Source organism: Rhinopithecus roxellana, chromosome 1 (genome assembly GCF_007565055.1).
Source record: "Rhinopithecus roxellana isolate Shanxi Qingling chromosome 1, ASM756505v1, whole genome shotgun sequence".
Lineage (NCBI taxonomy): Eukaryota > Metazoa > Chordata > Mammalia > Primates > Cercopithecidae > Rhinopithecus > Rhinopithecus roxellana.
This window is the reverse complement of record NC_044549.1, coordinates 21,262,731-21,281,071: the sequence shown is the minus strand read 5'-3', so window position 1 is coordinate 21,281,071 and position 18,341 is coordinate 21,262,731. Positions and strand designations below refer to the sequence as shown.

At 36.8% G+C, this 18,341-nt stretch overlaps 1 protein-coding gene across 2 annotated transcripts in view; it reads right to left on the bottom strand.

Moving 5' to 3' along the window:
* ADGRG7 (adhesion G protein-coupled receptor G7) overlaps positions 1–18,341 on the bottom strand; it is a 73,001-nt gene that overhangs the window by 14,972 nt on the left and 39,688 nt on the right. For both annotated transcript variants that reach the window (XM_010368845.2, XM_030938174.1), the window contains 6 exons: positions 16,815–16,978; positions 16,198–16,353; positions 13,109–13,221; positions 7,704–8,050; positions 6,894–6,990; positions 3,381–3,536 (listed from right to left, as the gene is read on the bottom strand). In XM_010368845.2, coding sequence (XP_010367147.2) covers positions 3,381–3,536; positions 6,894–6,990; positions 7,704–8,050; positions 13,109–13,221; positions 16,198–16,353; positions 16,815–16,978 — 1,033 coding nt within the window. The remainder of the gene's footprint in view (positions 1–3,380; positions 3,537–6,893; positions 6,991–7,703; positions 8,051–13,108; positions 13,222–16,197; positions 16,354–16,814; positions 16,979–18,341) is intronic.

The following is an 18,341-nucleotide window of genomic DNA, read 5'->3' as shown; positions in this document are numbered from 1 at the left end:
TTCCTTATTTTGTCTTGCATGTTTTAGTTTTGTTTATTTTTAAATTTGGAGGTCCTCCATAATGTCAGATAATATTGACCTACCGTACATTAGAACTTTTAGTTCCCATACTCTCTTTAACAGGAGCAAAGAGCTGTGATAAACCATGCTTTTTTGAGCTTGCCTGACTCCTAGTCAATAACATCTTTTTTGCAACACAACAGATTGAGGTAAGAGGATCAGTAGGACATTTTTATTTCATCTGTTCTATGGGGAGATTTACAAATCCCATGCTCTAAAGTGTTCTCAAACATTTGTATAGATTTCCCTTTCATTTTACTAAAGTTTGCATTGTTCTTTTCAAGTATATTTCCTATTTAGTGTCTTTTTTCTGCCATTCCCCAAATAATAACTCCAGGTTTCATAATTCCAGTTTTTACATTCCGTATCTTTCCGGTGCAACCATTCCCATTCAGTTTTAATCTTTCTTTCCTTTTTGGCAGCAACTTTTTTCCTGGGACCCTCCTTCATGGTCTTCTAAGTCAGCGTTAGTTTTGAAATTGTTGGTCCTGCATAAGTTCTGCATAGCATCTAATGTCAAAATAAAATCAATTGGTAATCACAATATTATTTAGTGTGGCTTCCATGACAACAAAAAATATATATGAAGAAAACTTCTCAGGTCAGTATGCTGAAATTCCAAAATGTCTGAGTTTTGAATAGTGATCACTTTGTTCTGGTATTGATGCAATTATATTAGGAAAAAAGTTGGTTGACTGCTTTAGTTTAATTGACTTCTAAAATAAATGTTCAATTTGTCTAGTTCTAAAAGTTTACTAAATGCCTAGTGCAGTTAAACATACTGTTGTTTAAGATCGTGTAGCTAAATTTTTTTACTGTCATTACTAAATAATCTGTGTGCCAAAATGTGTGTCAGTACTTTTCCCTCCCTTTTTATCTCCTATTTTCGGGGTCATATGTAGCCATAAACTATATCCTTGTCTGACACTTTAGCTAAAAACTTCCAGTTAGGGGAGTTTATTGCCAAATTAAATTTGGCTGTTTCCCCCCAACCCATACAGATATCAAGAAAGGTGTACTTAAAAAAATGTTTGAACTACTTTTAAAACCTGAGCAATATCATTAATCCATATGTGGACTAGTGATGAATAGATATTTTCATAAGAGTTTAAATGCTGATATTTGGTGGAAGTAGAGGGTAACTTGTATTCTATAAATTCAAGTATTCTTACTATGGTTGCTTTCCCTATTTGTTCAATAAAGTGATAATACTGGAATCTGTAGAGTTTGAGCAGTTACAACTTTTGTGAGGATGTGTTTCAAACATTTCTGGACAAATCTTATTTTGTGTTTCTGAAAGAATGTAATAATCTTCCAGACCACTTAAAATCAATGGTCCCAAGCTGAAAATTCTTGAGAAATTTGTTTTTATTATGCCATTTGACATTTCAAATCAGTGCTCATATACAGTAAACTTGTGATAGAAATTGTATTTTCTTGCTTTTTGGAGTATAATTCATATAAATATAATTACTTGAATATTGTTTAAGATCATTAACATGCCAGGGCAGTTCCTGCTGATTTCGATGGTCCAATATAATCTCATTCAGGAGGCTGGAAACATTAATGGTTTAGTCTTGTGAATTTTAACAGTTCTCTGTCATCATTTGAAAAAACCAACAACTGGCACAACTTCTTAAGCTGTGGTTTCAATCTCTGCTAATTCATATTGCATGTTTATTTTGGAGAGTCTTTTGTTAAGCATGGTGCTTGTACTGGTTTAAATAAAATGTTAGCATTAAAAGAAACAAAAGACATAGTCCCACTAAAGATGGTGGCTTTTACTCATCTGGTCACACTAAGTGGATCTATTTGTAAGCTGGCTATAAGCTCACAGATGTGCCTGAATTTATTAAGTCTACTTAAATATGAACAAAATCTTACAGAATTAAATCTGAACTCATAGTCTCATTAGCACTGTATTCCCATCAATTTATGCTATGGAGATGGGGTCAGGAGGGGTAGAGTATAAGCATTTAATAGTTTCTGCTTTTTGTCTCTCCAACTGAATGCTCTTGTTGTATAGCAGGGATGACAATGAAAATGCTTTTTGGAGCCAGAAAGGTTATAGAAAGGAGAGAAGCAGCATGGATGTGAACTGGCAAATCAGAAAGCACATGATCCCTGCAGGGAATGTCAGCTTAGAGTGGCCAGATATTCCAATTTTTTCAAGAGAAAATTCAATTCTTTTTTTTTTTTTTTTTTTTTTTTTTTTTTGAGATGAAGTTCGCTCTTGTTGCCCAGGCTGGAGTGCAATGGTGCAATCTTGGCTCACCACAACCTTCGCCTCCCAGGTTAAAGCGATTCTCCTGCCTCAGCCTCCCGAGTAGTTGGGATTACAGGCATGTGCCACCACACCTGTCTAAGTTTGTATTTTTAGTAGAGACAGGGTTTCTCCATGTTGATCAGGCTGGTCTCAAACTACCAAGCTCAGGTGATCCACCCGCCTCGGCTTCCCAAAGTTCTGGGATTACAGGCATGAGCCATTGCGCCCTGCCGAAAATTTAATTTTTAAGTGAGCTTTCCAATTTTTTGTATGTTTGCCACTAATTTAAAACATTTAAGGCTGGGCTTATGCCTGTAATCTCAGCACTTTGGGAAACCAACTGAGGAGGATCACTTGAGCCCAGGAGTTCCAGACCAGCCTCTTTTTGACAGAGACTACATCGCTATAAAAAATAGAAAAAGATTAGCTGAGCATGGTAGTGTGTGCCTGTAGTCCCAGCTACTCTGGAGGCTGAGGGGAGAGGATCGCTTGAGTTCAGGAAGTCAAGGCTGCAGTGAGCTGTGCTTGTGCCACTGTACTCCAGCCTGGATGGCACAGCAAGACCCTGTCTCAAAAAATAATAATAAAATAAAATAAATAAGAAATTTTAGTGCTATTGTGTAATTCAAGCAATACATGTAAAATACAGCCAACAGGTACTGGATTGTATTAATAAAATGAAAATCCAGGGACCAGCATTTCCTCACAACCCTCTCATTTCTTTAATTATTCAACTATGATTTCTTGAATATTTAGGACAAGGGAAGAAAATTTTTTTTCTTGAAGTCTAGGTTTACTTTTCAGTTGATCCTCGTTTTGTTGAATCCACAGATGTGGTAACCCAGGATATTGACAGCAGACTATACTGATGTGAGAAGACAAGAAGATCCACTTTCTGAGTCAAAGCGTAAGAGAAAATCTCTCCTGCAAACCACATAGCCCTGACATTGTCTGAGTTAGTTTGAAAGCTCCTGGAACTGTGGATGTGTTATGGTGCTGTGTTAAGTGCTGGATGAGCCTTGCCTGGCAGCGTCCCATTCATTGGGAATCTTACCTTGTCAGGTTCTGGTTATTCTTCCACAGCACTTTGATTGAGATTGTAATAAATATAGCAACATTGCTGATGAGGATAATGGTTATAGGTACGATGAATGACCACAACAGTGGACTTTTTATAACACCATTGGGTTCTGGAATTGCCAGCCAGCAGCTGTGGAGAAAAAAAAATATTATTTCAGCAGACTAAGAAAGGTACACATACTGGTTCCCTGTGCTATTAACATTATTGACATTCACTCAACTGAAAGATCTGCTAAAAGTTAACATCCCTCTGCATTTTATACATTTGAGATGACTTTCAAGAATTCCACCCACTAGAAAAGTGAAATAATATACTGTAACTTTAAACTGTCTCCTATTGATGGGCATTTTTTAAATATTAAATGCTTAAAAAGAGTTTGAAAAAGTTATTTAACCTCATCGTACCTGTTTTGTTTTTGTTTTGTGGGTTTTTGTTTTGTTTTGTTTTTGGTGGTGGTGGTTGTAGTGGTGTTTTTTTTCTCATCTGAGGTGAGAATAATAGTAACCACCTACTGGCATTGTTGAAAGAATTAATTAATTCATTCATTTAATAAGTATTTACAGAGTACATACTATGTGCTAGAGATACTGTTTTAGACACCAAGGTATTAGCAGTGAACAAAACAAAAATCCCTTCTTTAATGAGGTTATATTCTAGTGCAGAGAAATAGATAAAACAAAGTAAATAAAATACACAATATGTCAGATGGTGACAAATGCCATGGAGAAAAAGTAAATCAGGTAATGAGAGTAGAAATTACTGTGTATATGTGTGTGGAGGGTAGGGGTGTTTCATTTTAAATAATCAGGGAAAACCTCATGGAAAAAAGCTGTATTTGAGCAAAGACCTGAAGTAGATGATGGGGAAGTGTGTTCCAGGCAGAAATCACATCAAGTGCAAAGGCCCTGAGGTGACAGCTTAAGAAGAAAAAAAGGCTAGTGTGGCTGAACCACAGAAAGTGGATAACATTAGTGCAAAGATACAAATTATGTAGGAGCTTTGTGGGTGATTGCCTGTACCCTAGACAACATGGAGAGACATGACATGATCTGCCTTGAGTTTTAAAAGCATTACTCCAGGTGCAGTGATGAGAGAACAGCATGACCAAAAGTAGGAAATATTAGGTTGGTACTAATATTAGGTTGGAAACTGCCATTACTTTCGCACCAACCTAATAGCTAGGAGTCTATTGCAATAATATGGTAGTTTGGACCAGGAGAGGAGATGTTAGGAAATAGTCTGATTCCTGATATACTTAAAAGTAAAGCAAAATAATTTATTGATGGGTTGGATGTGGTACGTAGGGGAATTAAGAATGACTCCAAAATCTGAGCACCTAGAAGGATAGAATTACTATTAACTGGGGAAGACGATGAGATGAGCAGGTTTGGGAGGGAAGATGAGGAGATGTCTACTAGACAGTCAAGTGGAGGTGTCAGGTAGGCCGTTAGGTGTTACAATGATGTGAGAAGCTATGGCACATATTTGGCATTCAATTAATTTTATCTTCTTTCCCCTGGAGTTTTGTAAAACACCATTATTATACATTCCAAAGAATTTCTAAATTTTTTTACATTGAAATAGTTTTAATTTAAATTATTGGAAATCATATTTCTAATCTGAGTGACCTAGGAGGAAACTGAGATGATGTTCCATTCTCTATAATGAATCTAAAAATGCAAAGGCATGCTTCCCTCTAACAGATACAATAGTAAGTCCATCCATAAATAAAATAGTGCCAAGTTTATCTTCAGGATGGTGGAGGTTGATCCGACAAATAGCTATGAACTTGAGGTCTGGAGAGCATTATAATTGGATGCAGATTAAGTGTTTAACTCCTTGACAAGTTTGCCATGGAACATAGGGAAAGACAGCTACAGCATAAAAGCAATTCTTGAAAAATTTCCCCCAATTATAATTTCCCATGTTAACCTCAACCCTTCGGGAATGTCTGAAATGGCCTATGTGGCAGTGGTACAGAAAACTGGGGGTAGAGCATGAAAGAGGAATGTGGCCTGCCCTACATTCACCCTGCAACTGGATCTATGCAGAGACAGCACTACTTCAGGTAACTGGGTCAGGGATTTCAGGATGATTGGCAGAACTGGGAGCAACAGGGGAGCACAGAGTCTCTTGAGGAGCAACTGCTACGAGAATAACTCAGGAAAACCAAAAATAATCCCTCCTGGGTCTCAATACATCCTAAAGAAATACATGCCCTTGATGGCATGTGTGTAGGGTGGAAGGTGGGGGAGAAAGTCCAGGAGGAGGTGGATGCTGATGTCACACATCCTTTCCTCTCTCCCCAGCTTCTCTTATTATCAGTTACCTCGTATCTTCCCCAACAACTAACACCATAATCAGGAAAGAAGCTGCCCTTAGTTATTTATAGCTCAGTGTGAACAAATTTAAGTCAGTTGGCTTCTTTCTTCTGAAGACTTTTAAAGGAGTGAGTCTAGCCCTGTGCATGGGTTAACACCAATTATAATGCAATTTGAAGTGAATTACCTCGCCTATGAGATATTTGCAACTTGGGTATCTCTAGATGTTTCTACTTGTGGCGTTAAAATTTTTAAATCTTAACCGATATTTAACCATAATCAAACATAGTGTCTGGGAGCATGAAATAAGGCGAGGCAGCTCCCCAGCCTACAGTTGGGTGTGATCAGCCCTGGGAAAGAGGTGAGTTCCCAGACACCACAGCCTTCCCTTGGTGTACTTGCCCATTTCCAAAAGTTGTGCTTTCATTTGTGTTGGTTTGGAACTTCAGGTGGAATTTGGAGAAAAGAATAGTCAGATTTATACAATGAGAAGGGAAGATCAATCGAGGAGCAGTTGCCATTGGGTAGCAGAAATGCACATAAAGAGTTGAGTCTCAGTTCAGCTCCACTTTCTTTTCTCCCCCACACAAACAAAGCAAATGCCATACAGTCAGATGCTTCTGGTAAAACAGTTAATTATGCACACTGGAATCACAGGAAGAATTTGTTATGTATGATAAATCATCATGAAATATTCATTAAAATCATATCAACATAGAATTGGTTTACATGAGTGAGACATATAGAGAGTGTTCAAGTTATTAAATGTTTTCACACTTGATTGATCCCTTGCAGTGACCCCAGAACAGGAATTACTATTATTGTTATTCCCATTTTCTGGATGAGAAAACTAAGATATAGGATTACTAAGGATAATACCTATTGTATCATGATTTTCAGATTTAATGAAAGAAGACAAATTTAACATAATAAAGTTCACATGTATAAATTTACAAGTTGATTAGTTGCTTTACAAAAGGACTTATGGGAAATTTCCATGTCATCACATTTAAAATATAATGTTGTTTGGGAATTTGAAATGTCTACCACTAAACATGACAATTATAAAGTGAAATGCAAATTACAGCAACACTTGGAGTCAATATCACTAAACAGTTACACTCTTAGGTCAAACAATTGGACATTTAAAAAAATATAAACTCACATTTTCTCTTGCCGGTAGTCTAACTCCCATTGTGGATTCTTTCCATTCTGAGAATAAATAACTCCTACTGTAATAGCCACTACTATAGCTGGGACTCCTATGTGATAAAGAGAGGCACAGAATTAATGATTTATCCAGACTTGGATTAATTATAAAAGCCAATACATGAATTATACAGCTGACCCTCTTCAGGGTGTGTGTTGTTTTCACTATGGACAATATACAAAGTGATCCTACAGATGCAGGTCGACAGTGGACATAATTTTTCTCCAAGTGTTTTCCCTTCCTTTTTAGTGATGGCTCTACATATCAATCCTATTTCTGGTTTCTTTGTAACTCTTACCAGAATTGTCATGTTTCAGCGGCATAGTTCCTCTGTCACTTGAATAAATTTAAATGTAGATATCCCTGAAACAAGTCTTCTTTTGCTGGAACCCAATACATTTTTCAAATATTTTTGCTTAAAGAGTCACTCTGTCTTTCTTGAAACATTTCTTTTAAAGTAGCTGGAAGTTAATTATTTGTGGCCTAAATCTCAAATCAAATTAATAAAAAGAGATGTTAAAGGAAATTAACATTTTAAGTTAGTTAAGTTAGTTTGTGATGTATCTCGTATTCGTATTCTTGATCATATCTGCCTCCTTCACTGGAGTATAAGCTTCTAGAGAGAAAGTATTCTTAGCAATCACTGTATTTTCTATGTCCTCTTAATTACATCAAGACCTTGGACTGTTTGGCCTTCAATAAGTGTTTGTTTAAATGATTTCCACAAAATTAAATTCCTGAGAAAGGGGAGATGCAAACACTTACCCCATCCAATTAATGAGATGAAAAGAATGAAATGCCGAGGGAGAGGCTTCATGGTCCTTATTAGAAGGTAATAGAGCTGTGCAGCACTGAGTGCATTCCAGGTAAATGTCACTAACAGAAAATAGTGCAGTAAGGCGGCAATCGCAGTGCACATGGGATTCGGGATGTTAATGGTGTCTGTCTGGGGTACGTCATTATTGTCAAAGTCAATATCATTGATGTCACCATCACTTGTCTTCAAGTTCTTATTGGAGTTTTCAATTCCAAACACAAAGAGGAGGTTGAAAATCAACATTGATATGCACAGATTGACCAAAACCCAGGTTACTGAGGTTTTTCTGACTTTCCTGAAAATAAGTAAATTCATATAAAAAATTAAATGAAACAAAATAACTGCACAAAACAAACTGCAGTGAAATTTCTGGGAACAAAGAATATTATTGCCCAATGTAAATTCAGTTCATAGCCCAGTGGGGACAGTTGGTAAATCTACCTTCTCAATTACATTAGAAAACTATACTCTCCTCTTATCGTTTCCACAAAGTCATGAGTTAAAGGAAACAGGTTGACGTCTCTTTTCTTGAAACTGTGTTCTGATCAAAAGTGATAGCTAATCTCCAAAGAGGGCCCCCAGTGAACCCTACTTCCTGGTAGGTAGCCCTGTATAGTCCCTTCACAGTAGTCTGGCCTGTACCTTGATTTAACTGATGGGATGCAACAGAAGTCCTGGCAGCCAAGGCCGACTTATCCATTAGACACAATAGTGCTTAGTGTTTGTATCCCATAGTAATGTTTTAACTTCTTTTAGACAAGAAAAAAGAGAACTCTTAGCTCAAAGAATAGTAATATATTCATCTTTGTACCAATGCAATCATAAAATATAATTTTTAATCTTTCGTTAATGAATGAAAGGCTTCACAAAGGCACAAGTGCCTGGGGAATATAAAAGTCATAACATGGCCCTCCAGGTGAGGCAACCTAGTACAAAGCTGTACCAGGAGAGCCTCCAACTGACCAGCGTGCTCGGAGAACGGGGTGGAGCTGTGGGAAGTTCCCGCCCTTTGCAGAGGGGAGGAGCCTGGCCCCTCCTCTTCCGAGGAGGAGAGGTATCGGGATTCAATCTACGCAGGCGGGAAGCCTACCAGCAGGCCTTTCAGTTTGCTGAGAGTCCCTGTTGCCCTTTTTTTCCCTTTTCACCCAATTAACCCTGGTTTTTTTACCCTTCAAAGTGTCTGTGAGCCTAATCTTTCATGGTCGTGTGACAATAACCCAGCTTTCAGCTGAACAAAGGAGAAAGTCCTACAACACTGACAGCTTTCCCTTTTGTGCTCCTGGGAGTTCTGAGCCACTGTGTAAAAAGCCCAGCCACCTTTCTGAAAAAAAAAAAAAAAAAAAAAAAAAACTGCGTGGAAGTCCTCTGAGACTGTATGGAGAGGGAGAAAGATCCAGCTGTCCTAGCATCCTAGGTGAGCCTCCAGATGACTCTGGCCTAGCCGCCATCTGACTGCAAGACTCCAGCAAGACTAGTAGAAAAATTACCCAGCCGAACCAGACAAGCCACAGAATCATTAGAAAATGATATCTGTTCCTATCCACTGAGTTTTGGGGCAGTTTTTTTAATGTAACACTAGATAATAAGTTCTACTCTAAATTTGCAAGCATCTGTAAAAGAGACCCTATATGGAGTTTTAAAATTTTTTATAACAGAAAATTGCACATTAGTAGATGAATTCATGTTTAAATGTAGAGAAAAAAAGTCTTGAGTTTTAAAATGTAATTTATCTTTAAAACTCACTTTTAAAATAAGGCCAAAGACAATTTTTAAATAATTTCCCATAACAGTGTAATAGCTTTAAAACAAAATTAGGTAATATTCAGCTTACTTTATGTTTAAAGAGTGAGGCTTCCATGAAGATTTCAATTAGGTAAAAATATTTTTAATTTGTTTCATGGCCTATTGTTACTGATGCTATTCTTTATAATTTAAGTAGACTAATGATTACTGTCTTTTTAAATGGCTTATACACAACAAAATTTCACATATCTTTTCTGCAAGAATTTTCAGAACCTTATTTTCATCAAGAATCTCCCCAGGACTAATGTTTCAGGGACCACATTTTGGGAAATGCTTGCTGATTGTCAGATGGTCAAGATGTCCTGAACCGCACTTTGAATGTAAATCATTCCCAAGAACTGTTCCTTTATTGGAAGATATAATTTCTGGGTGTACAACCAAGTGCTCTTTAAAATTGCCTTTTTTTCCTTCTCATGCTTACCTAATGTCTTTGCTCTAAAAGAGCAGCTGTTTCTCTGATTTTGTCTGCAGGCCAGCCTTGTTTACCAGTAATCTTCAGAAGGCAGTATGAGTAAGTGTGTATGAGTGTGTGTGTGTGTATGTGTGTGTATGGTGTGGTGTGCGTATATGTATGGTGTGCTGTGTGTAGTTCATGTATATGTTCTGTGCGTAGTTCATGTATATGTTCTGTGCTAGCCCAAATGTGTATTTTCAGATTGGCAGAGAATGCAAGATTTCTCTTAGTAAAGTTGATCTAAAAAGTAAGACATGATACTCTTTTTTGTACATGTGTTATTTTCCTTATTGCTTAAAAGCAATCCCCTTATATCCCCTTAAAGGCATGTTACAGTTTCATGTCTACTATGGCAGATAGTGCTACACCAATAAAAGTTATAAAATCTCTACTCACTATTTAAAGCCTTCTGGATTTTTCAGACTGCAAGACCTCTTGGAATACCATTTCCCAGGTTTATTATTATGCCTAAAGTTCTAACCTTCAAGCGCCTCTCTAGTCTTAATAACTCATAATTTGATGAAGTCTATTTGCCAATTATATATTATTTATGTTTTTATGATGTTTCATCATGACCTCTCTTGATCTTTGGATTCCCACACTGAATAAAAAAGCTTTCATTCAAACAGCACTCAGTCCGTCTGCTTGACATTTTAGTTGAGATTTCAGGACAATTCAAAATTTCATTAAATCTATTGAGAGGTTTAATGACCAGAACTGCAAAAAGCACTCGAAAGAATCTTTTTATATAAAAGCAAGATTAGATTCTAGTTTTTATCTAATTTTATCAATTATAATCCACAGGAAGAAGAGGTGATTTTCAAATAGGCTGGCCCTTCTTATACATTATTACTATATAGATGCTCCTCAGCTTACAATGAGATGGCATCCCAATAAACCCATTGAAAACTAAAAACATCATTTCAACTTACTGTATTTTCAATTTACAATGGGTTTATTGGGACATAACCCTATCATAAATCAAGAAACATCCTGAATGCTATCACTTTTGCACCATCTTAAAGCTGAAAAATCGTAAGTTGAACCATGGTCAGTAGGGGACTATCTGTATTCTGTGCGTTATTATTATATGGGAACCTGTCCAAGAACAAAGAAAATTTTATAATTCAGGATTTTAAAGTCAATAAAATTTTGTCTTTATTTTTCTTTTGTCTTTTCTGTCTTTTTTGAAAAAATTTGTTTGAAATGTGATCTTGCTGTATTGCCCAGGCTGGTCTCAAACTCCTGGGCTCAAGCAATCGCTCCTGCCTTGGCCTCCCAAAGTGCTAGAATTATAGGTGTGAACCTCCATGCCTGGCGTTTATTTTTATTTTTGTTTCCTGATGAATTTTAGTGCCATCTATGGTTGCACAATTGTGCTAGAAAACGTATTGATGAAGGAGTAAAGAAATCTGATGACAAATGAAAGGAGTGAGGTTTGGGCAAAGAAACTGGTTATGCAGCAACTATGACTCATCCTTATGGGGCCAAATAATCGTCAGTACAACTGTGGTGATGGTAGAAATACAAATAATGAGACAAATTTAAGAGGCATTTAATTTTACATGACAAACATGTAATTACGTGGTATGTAATTTTCCTTCAAGGCACTTACCACAATTTGTAACTATATATTCAGTTGTGTATATATTTTTATAATGTCTTCCTTCTGCCCCCCAAAAGTGTATATTTCATGAGAGATAGGAGATTATCTCTCTGTTCATAGGTTTGTATTCAGCTCCTTGCAACATAAGCACTCACTGTAAAACTTTTAAATGAATGGCAAGAGACTCATTTAATGTGAAAAGGGGAAGAAAAGGAATCGAAAACAATTCTGGCTCTTTGGAGAAATGGCTGGTTCAGGTATGAGGCACAGAAAGTGAAAGATGATCATTTTGCTGTGATTGAAATAAGGAAGTGACTAAAGACTGAGACATGACAAAACAACATGAAGTGGCTCCCTCTGGCTACACTGGGAAGTATGCTTTTTGCAAAAGAGTATAGCAAACAAATATAGAAAGAATGATAGACTAGAAGATCACCATTTTTCAACTACTAATGTAATAATTTGTTCCAGTAAGGATGAGTAACAAGATCATTAAGTAAAAGATTTTTGGGCAACAGGATACCATGCAGCCTCAAAGTGGCACCCCAAGAGTCACCTATTATTTACACGGGGGAAAAATGTGGAAATCTGGCAGACATCACTTTAAACGAGGAATCAAACTTACAGCCTACAATAATGAGACACACTGATATGCATTTCTTGTTGTGTCACACTAAAAAAAATCCATGATTGCAGTGTTCCCACCAAAAATAATTAACCTGCATCTCTTCATGAAGAAAATTTCAGACAAATCTTCATTGTGGAACATTTTTCAAAGTAACTGGCCTGGATGCTTGAAAAATTTCAGTGTCATGAAAGACCAGACAAACATGAAATGTGAAGTTGACACAGGAAACACACAGTAAACAGAGTAAATGAATAAATGAACGAGCTTCTAAAAGACCGCAGGCAGTTAAAAAATGTAGCCTGTGACAAAACATAATGAATGGGATACAAAATTGGACCTCAAATGAAGGGGTCAAGGTGGAGAGAAGTATTTGTTTATAGATCATTATTTAAAATTAGACTTTAAGGTATGGGATTCAAAAACTTTCATCATTTGAAAACCATATATTTTTGGAAAACGTTTCACCATTTGAAAGCTCGATATATTTTTTAAATTACTTTTTTTAAAAAATGCTGTTTGCAATGTCTCTTTCCTTTACAAATACAAATTGATAGGCATGATTCTATTCAACACTAAGGAATTATAGCATTCATGAGCTGCAGGACCACATTAATTTTACATGACAAACTTGTAAATAAGTGGCATATAATTTTCTTTCAAGGCACTTGCCACAATTTGTAATTATATATTTATTAGTGTGTATTTCTTAGCCTTTCCAGGCCTGAATGTCCTTCTCTATAAAGTAAGTACATCTCTGAGTTCTCGTCTAGTTCAAAGACACTACATTCTTATGAGAATTCTCAGAGTAAATTATATCAAGATAGCAATTTCTTTTCTGAAAAGAGCCTGCTTCTGCTCTTACCTGGTGACAATCTGAAATATAATTGTGAGAGTCAGACCAGTAATAGACAGTGCACATCCAGCGTTGGATAATATGTCGAGTGATTTGGGATACTGATAATCCTTTTTGAAAGTCTGAAAAACAAGTTAAGACTCATATTTTTAAATAATCATCCCTGAAATGTTAATGAAAGTCAACATCACAGAGTTACATGGGTCAAAATAACCAGACAGTTGCCAGAATATCTTCCTTTTGAAAAGCTCTTGATATATTTAAAAGTGAAATACATCAACCCCTTATTGCTGAGCAGTTTACCTGAAGTACAGGCTTGAGAATAATTATCTAACTCATTCCGTTAGGGAAAAATATACAGTCATGCCTTGGTATTTGCGGGGGGAGTGATTCAAAACAACTTGCAGATGCCAAAAGCTGTGCATATTCAAGTCCTGCAGTTGGTCCTGTGGAACCTGCTGATGTGAAAAGCTGGCCTCCATATACCAGTTTTACACTCTGAAAATACTGTGTTATTTTCCATCTATGTTTCCTTGTGGATGCAGAATGTGGAGGGCCAATGTGGAGGGCAGACTTTTTTATTGAAAAAAATCCACATATTAAGTGGACCCATACAGTCTCATGTTGTTCACAAGTCAACTATTTATACTCTTCCTTGATGTCTAAAATCAAAATTGTTTGAATTAGATCTAAATTGTCAAAAGTTGCCTCACTTATTCATGACATTATTTTTATGTGTAACTGGACTCTAAGTATATCTAAGTTGATGCACTAAAAATAAAGTTACAGAAATATTTTCATAAATATGGAAAGATGCTCATACCCTGTTAATTTTTTAAAGGAAGTCTTATTTTTGTGTAATATATTTATATATCTCTCAACATGTTTGTGTGGGTGTGTGTGTATATATATATGAAAATATATACCATATGAGTATGTAATCTTAGAAATCTGGTGAGGTAGTGGTAATGGTCACAGGGTGGGTTGGATATGTATAGTTCATTTTGCTTATCTGTACTTTCTGATTTTTTAAGTTGTTAAAATTAGAAAAGCACTGTATGCTTACTTGTAAAATATGAAAGGAATATAGAGGCCTAATAAAAAAGCATATGTTCCTTTATACTGCCAGCTACCCCACACCATACCTACCTCTTGAGAGCCTATCTTTTTTTCTTACATGCTTAAAAATACTATCTATGTCTATTACACAAACACACAGGGGTTTGTTAACCTAATAGCATTATGCTTGAACTGCCATTTTACTTTTTCATAAACATTTTTCCATATCAGTATATTTTTGTTTAGTATATACTTTCATAGTTTATGCAATGCCTGTGTATTGCTTTTATAGAAATAAAAACAAAATACACATTTAAAAATAATAAAACCAAAATTTTATGTTATTTCTTGTGTGTAGTATACCAAGTAGATGCAAAAAGAATCGTAAGATTCATAGGTCTTCAGATTTTAAAAATAATCTTTTCACTCAGAGCCTATTTGCTCTTACTTCACATGCGATTTTAATCAGCCATTTTAAAAAAAATATTGCAAACCAAAACTAATTACAAATGTAGGTACATAGGCATTGAGGCAGTCAGATACTAGTGAGAAGACATAGCTGAAAGCCTAACCTCAAGAAAGGGAATAGATAACTAGTAAAGTAAACTGTACCATTTAACATGTATAGCAACCTGAGCTTTACATAGCTAATCGATGATCCTATGACTTTAAGATATCAAAAAGTTAAATTTTTCTCCTGTATCTCCTGACTGAGAAAGCAGACCTCTCTGTAATACAAGTTAGAATAGAAATAATCCAAATGAATTAAAATAAGAGAGTTTTTATAATTAAAATGAGAAAACTACCGTTATCTCAAAAAGTTTTAAAAAGCAAGGTTCTATGCTTTGATAATGTAAGCTATACAAGTACGTTCCACCAGTCTCCACTGGCTTCCCAAATATGGCTATATTATAGCTACTGGGAAATGAAAACATCTGCTTCTCCTTGGGAGATTCATAACATTAATAGTCCCTTACTAAGGAGAAGAACACTCTCCATAACTCCCCATTCCATCATGTATAGAAAACATTCCATCAAGTATATAAACTAACATTTTCTTTGTTTCACCAGAATAACAGATTTCTGGAAATAGAACATACAGAAGCCCCTCTTCTTACAAGGGTCAGCACAAGAACCTTGAGAGATGCAAGCACAGCTGCACACCAGAGCTAAGTATTATCAGTTGCTTGCACAGTATAGCTTTAGAGTAAAAGAATCAAAGAATACACGGAGAAACCAGGGGACAAATTGAAGGAATTAAAGAGTTTTTTCTTTTGTATCTTCTAGCAAAAACTTAGTAACTTGAGCAATTTCAATGCGAAAAGCTTTGGGTAATGATTTAAACTCTCCACATATAGCTAAGGAAATATTGAACCTGTCTCCGACACACAGCTATACAGCTTTACCTCTGGCTATAACAAGTTTATGCTTCAGAACATGTGAGTTAGTTGAATGGAGTCCACCAGCTTTTCTTCCGCACATGGGCTCCCTTCCCATGATCAAATACACAGTGCTGACCTCTCTATCCTAAGACCACATAGCAAAAAGTTCTATTCTACTTGCCTTTACCTTAGTCCTATTTTTTTGTTTGTTTTGTTTTGTTTTCGAGACGGAGTCTCACTCTGTCGCCCAGGCTGGAGTGCAATGGTGCGATCTCGGCTCACTGCAACCTCTGTCTCCCAGGTTCAAGCAATTCTCCTGCCTCAGCCTCCCCAGTAGCTGGGATTACAGGCGTGCACCACCACGCCCGGCTGATTTTTGTATTTTTACTAGAGATGGAGTTTCACCATGTTGGTCAGGCTGGTCTTGAACTCCTGACCTTGTGATCTGCCTGCCTCGGCCTCACAAAGTGCTGGGGTTACAGGGGTGAGCCACCGCACCCAGCCTTTAGTCCTATTATTTTATTTCCTGTTTTTCTATTTAATATGAGTTGAGAATCTATGTAAATTAAATCCCAAAGTTATCTCCAAGGAGCACATACTAGAATTGTGTGTAAGGAAAATTCTCATCTGGAAAGAGATTGCTATGTACATCCTTACCATTAATACAGCAAAATTAGTAGTATGGTTGCAGCGGCAGCGCAGGAATCCATCAGTGCCCTTGTCTTTTTGACAGCCATACGTGTCCCAGTCCCTTGTTGACAAATTCCAATAGACGCAGGCATAGGAATAGAGTTGAAATTCTTTTTGGTCGTACTGTGAATTGACAAGACAATTACAATTACTATTTCTAAATGCTTAATTGGGCTAAAAAAATCAAGTAGTATAAGACAGTCATCTGAGAAATGAATTAAATATATACTAAGCATTAGCACATTCATTATGATTAAGGAGAGGGAAAAAGGGAGATAAAATTTAAATTAGCTAACTTTGCATTTAGTTAGTTTGACAAAAGATATGATTGGGAGGAATATTTAAATGGATACATCAAAGAATCTTTTGAAGAGTTTTGCTGTAGATTTCTTTTATTCAAAATATCCCTGCTTTTGGTATTCAAGATTGGTCTGAATTTTTATTATTTCTGTTCATGGAAACCCCTGCCCTTTCCTCCTACTCCCTTCTTCGCCTGTATTACTCTACTCAGTCTCAGCTGCCACCATCAGAAAGACAGAAAGCATGAGGACACTTTTTTCTTGTATCTGCAATGAAAAACTCACCCTTGGACTAAAGACCATGTCAACAGAAGCACTCTGATCTTGCTCATTTTCATCAGTTTTGCTTGAGATAATTTTTTGACTAAAATTTGATTTAGCTGTAAAAGTTTTTGATTGGAAAAGCTTGTCATTTTGATAAACTACAAAGCCACATGCCTTGCTGTTACCTATAGGGAGAAAAAGACATTAAGATCAATAAGTGAACTGTAGGGTAAACAAAAAACAATATCTCACATTGTTGTAGAAGTGCATAGCTGCTTAATATTTTAATAAAGTACAGTAAAAATGGTTTACTGGTTGAACCTTTACCTAATTGCAATATGTAAGTAATACATATAACCCATGGTAGGCCATTCCACCATATTAATTTTTCTTTCTGAGCTTCAGTTTCCTTGCCTTCTGCATAGGAATGAGAATTTCTGCCTAATCCACCTCAAAAAGGTATTGCAAGGATCTCATGTATAAAGTAAACGTCTTGCTTTATACATGAGAGATGGAGAGAGTGAACACGACATGTGGGCAGCCCCAGCCCATGTTGCCTCCTGCAATGACAGAAGATGAGACAGGAAATAGCAAAGCTGGGACACCAGGATGGCTGAGCCCAGATGAGGTCGGTCTCCCGTTCAAAGGGGACAAGTGGTGTTAAGTCACGGAGCAAGGAGCTCAAGTCACTTTTTCTGTGGAGTTTTTGAGGCAGGCACTCTTCACCATCTCTTCAACTATTGTCCCGTGCTGTGTCATGACAATCATGGGCTTCTCCCAAGGCTAGCAGGCTACTGTGAAACATCTTCTGGACATTGGAAAAAGGAATCAGCCGTTCATCAAAGATCCTGAAAGACCATCGCTGCTGTGGAGGGTTTTGCACCCAGCCCGTTGGCAGCAGCAGTCAAAGAACCCGGACTGCCTCCTAACTCTTTATACAACTGTTGGCATATTTAAAACAGCAGAAGCATCAACAGTATACATTTTAACTGAATTAATTTCCTAAACTCTGTTGTCTTTCACAAGTGATAAAAGGAAAATGTTGTGGTGTGAGACCAGAGTATTCAGTCATCTGATTTGAGAGGGAGACAGGCAAGGCCCTGACAGCCCCCAAATTGTCCTCCTCTGTGGCAGTTGTTGGAGCCTCCACCTGGAGAGAAAGGGATGGGTTGCTGGCTTTTGTTCACAGTACATTGACATCACCAAATTGTTTCTCCTGGACACTAAATGAAAAGTTAACCCTAAAAGTAGAGCAAGGTTTTTTTGTTTTCTTTAAAAATAAAAGAATGAGACTAGGCACAGTGGCTTATGGCTATAATCCCAATACTTTAAGAGGTCGAGGCAGGAGGATCACTTGAGCCAAGAGTTTGAGACCAGCCTGAGCAACATAGCGAGATTCTGTCTCTACAAAAAAATTTAAATTTTTTTTTTTTTAATTAGCAGGGCATACCTATGCAGTCCCACCTACTCGGGAGACTGAGGCTGGAGGATTGCTGCCTCCTGGGAAGTTGAGGCTGCAGTGATTTGTGAGGTAGAAGGCTTCAGGTG